Consider the following 1759-nt stretch of genomic DNA (forward strand, 5'->3'; position numbering starts at 1 on the left):
GTTATTTCTGAAGACTGCATTCAAAGAGCATAGAACTTATTTGAAAAGATTTGTACTTGTAGATGCAAGAAATGGTGAGTAAAGTGAGAATAAAATATTTTTTTGCTAATGTTCCTATCTTGGTGAATGCATATTTATTTTTTTACATTGAAAATTTTCTTGAGAATAACAAGAAATGAAATTTGTGAGTCTAGAATACTATGAATATACACTGAAATTTACTTAGTACATTATTTATTCATCTGCAGGAGAAGTCTTCATTACACAGTGCTTATTATTAAAAATCAGATTACTTTAGTAGGACTACCAATGTGTTCTAGCCATTCATTTTCTCATGGCCTCTTTAACCTCCTTGTTCCTGAGACTGTAGATGAGGGGGCTCAACAGGGGATCACAGACATCACTTTGTTTTGTTCAGTTGAGTAGCTGGACTTGGGCATCACATAAATGAAGGTAATGGTCCCATAAAACAGAGTGACTGCTGTGAGGTGGGAGGTGCAAGTGGAGAAGGCTTTATGCCACCCCTCAGTAGAGCACATCTTCAGGATTGAGAAAAGGATGATGTAAGAGAAAGCGATGATAAACACAGTAACTACAATGATGGAGCCAGAAGAATGGCTGGAATTATTTCAGAAGTAAAATCATGAGAACAAGAAAGCTTCAGAAGTGGCGAATAATCACAGAAAAAGTGATTGACTTTATTTAGTCCACAGAGGGACAGGCTTAACAAACAGCCAGTAAATGTCCAAGCATTCACACAACCACCTTAATAGGTAGCCCCCACTAAGAGAATGCAGACTCTGGGGGACATGTGGGTGGAGTAGAGCAGGGGCAAGCAGATGGCCACATGGCAGTCATAGGCCATGGCAGCCAGCAAGAAGCACTCAGCCGTCCCAAATGTGACCGCAGAACAGAGCTGAGCGGCACAACCAGAAACACGGATAAAGGTTCCTTCCTTGAGGAAGCCCACGAGCATGACAGGTATGACTGATGAGGAGTACCCAATGTCTACAAAGGCCAAATGGCAGAGGAAAAGGTACTTTGGGGTATGAAGCTGAGGGCTGCTTCTGATTAATGTGATTATGCTGACATTGCCCATTAAGGTGACCACGTGGATCCCTAGAAACACAATAAATAAAATGGCACAAACTGTAGTATCCTCTGCTAACCCCAAAATAATGAACTCTGTTACAGTTGTGTAGTTTCCAGTCCCCATCTACACTGAGAATGATACCCACTGAAAGAAAAACAAGTGGATATCAGAATAGAAGAAAATACTATAATCTGCATACTTATTTTTACAATAGCTATATAATAACAAAATCCTAACATACACACTCACATGTAAATATTTGGGGAAAATATTTTCACACACAATACCTTGCATAAGACTTGAAAATATAAATGTGCATTGATAGAAGGCCAGGAATACTCAGAAAAATCTTTTTTTTTTTTCAACTTAACACATTCAAGTCACATTTGCCTTATATAATTAGTTTAGGTGGTCCGTGAGGAATAGACTCACATGAGCACATCCTAGAGACAGCCACTAGATGGTATGAGGGACCCAGTAACTGTATCTTCTAAGCCAAAGACATGATGAAAGGGAGAAGAAATGTCAGAATGGGCCAGCTCCCATGGAAAAGAACAACTGTTTAAAATGATATCTGAGGTATCATTTCTTGTATGAAAGAGGCTGAGCAGTCATATGAATCCTGAATTTAAACAGGTATCACAGTTAGAGGAAAGATGAACCAAC

The 1759-nt window shown here is 39.2% G+C and overlaps 1 protein-coding gene across 1 annotated transcript; it reads right to left on the minus strand.

Moving 5' to 3' along the window:
• Positions 1 to 324: 324 nt before the first annotated feature.
• Positions 325 to 1216, minus strand: LOC137771943 (olfactory receptor 5P3-like). Its single transcript, XM_068555749.1, is given in 3 exon segments — positions 325 to 392; positions 395 to 616; positions 619 to 1216. Coding segments are annotated over 3 exon segments (888 nt in total).
• Between the last annotated feature and the right edge of the window lie 543 nt (positions 1217 to 1759).

This window comes from Eschrichtius robustus, chromosome 11, assembly GCF_028021215.1.
Source record: "Eschrichtius robustus isolate mEscRob2 chromosome 11, mEscRob2.pri, whole genome shotgun sequence".
NCBI classification, from domain to species: domain Eukaryota; kingdom Metazoa; phylum Chordata; class Mammalia; order Artiodactyla; family Eschrichtiidae; genus Eschrichtius; species Eschrichtius robustus.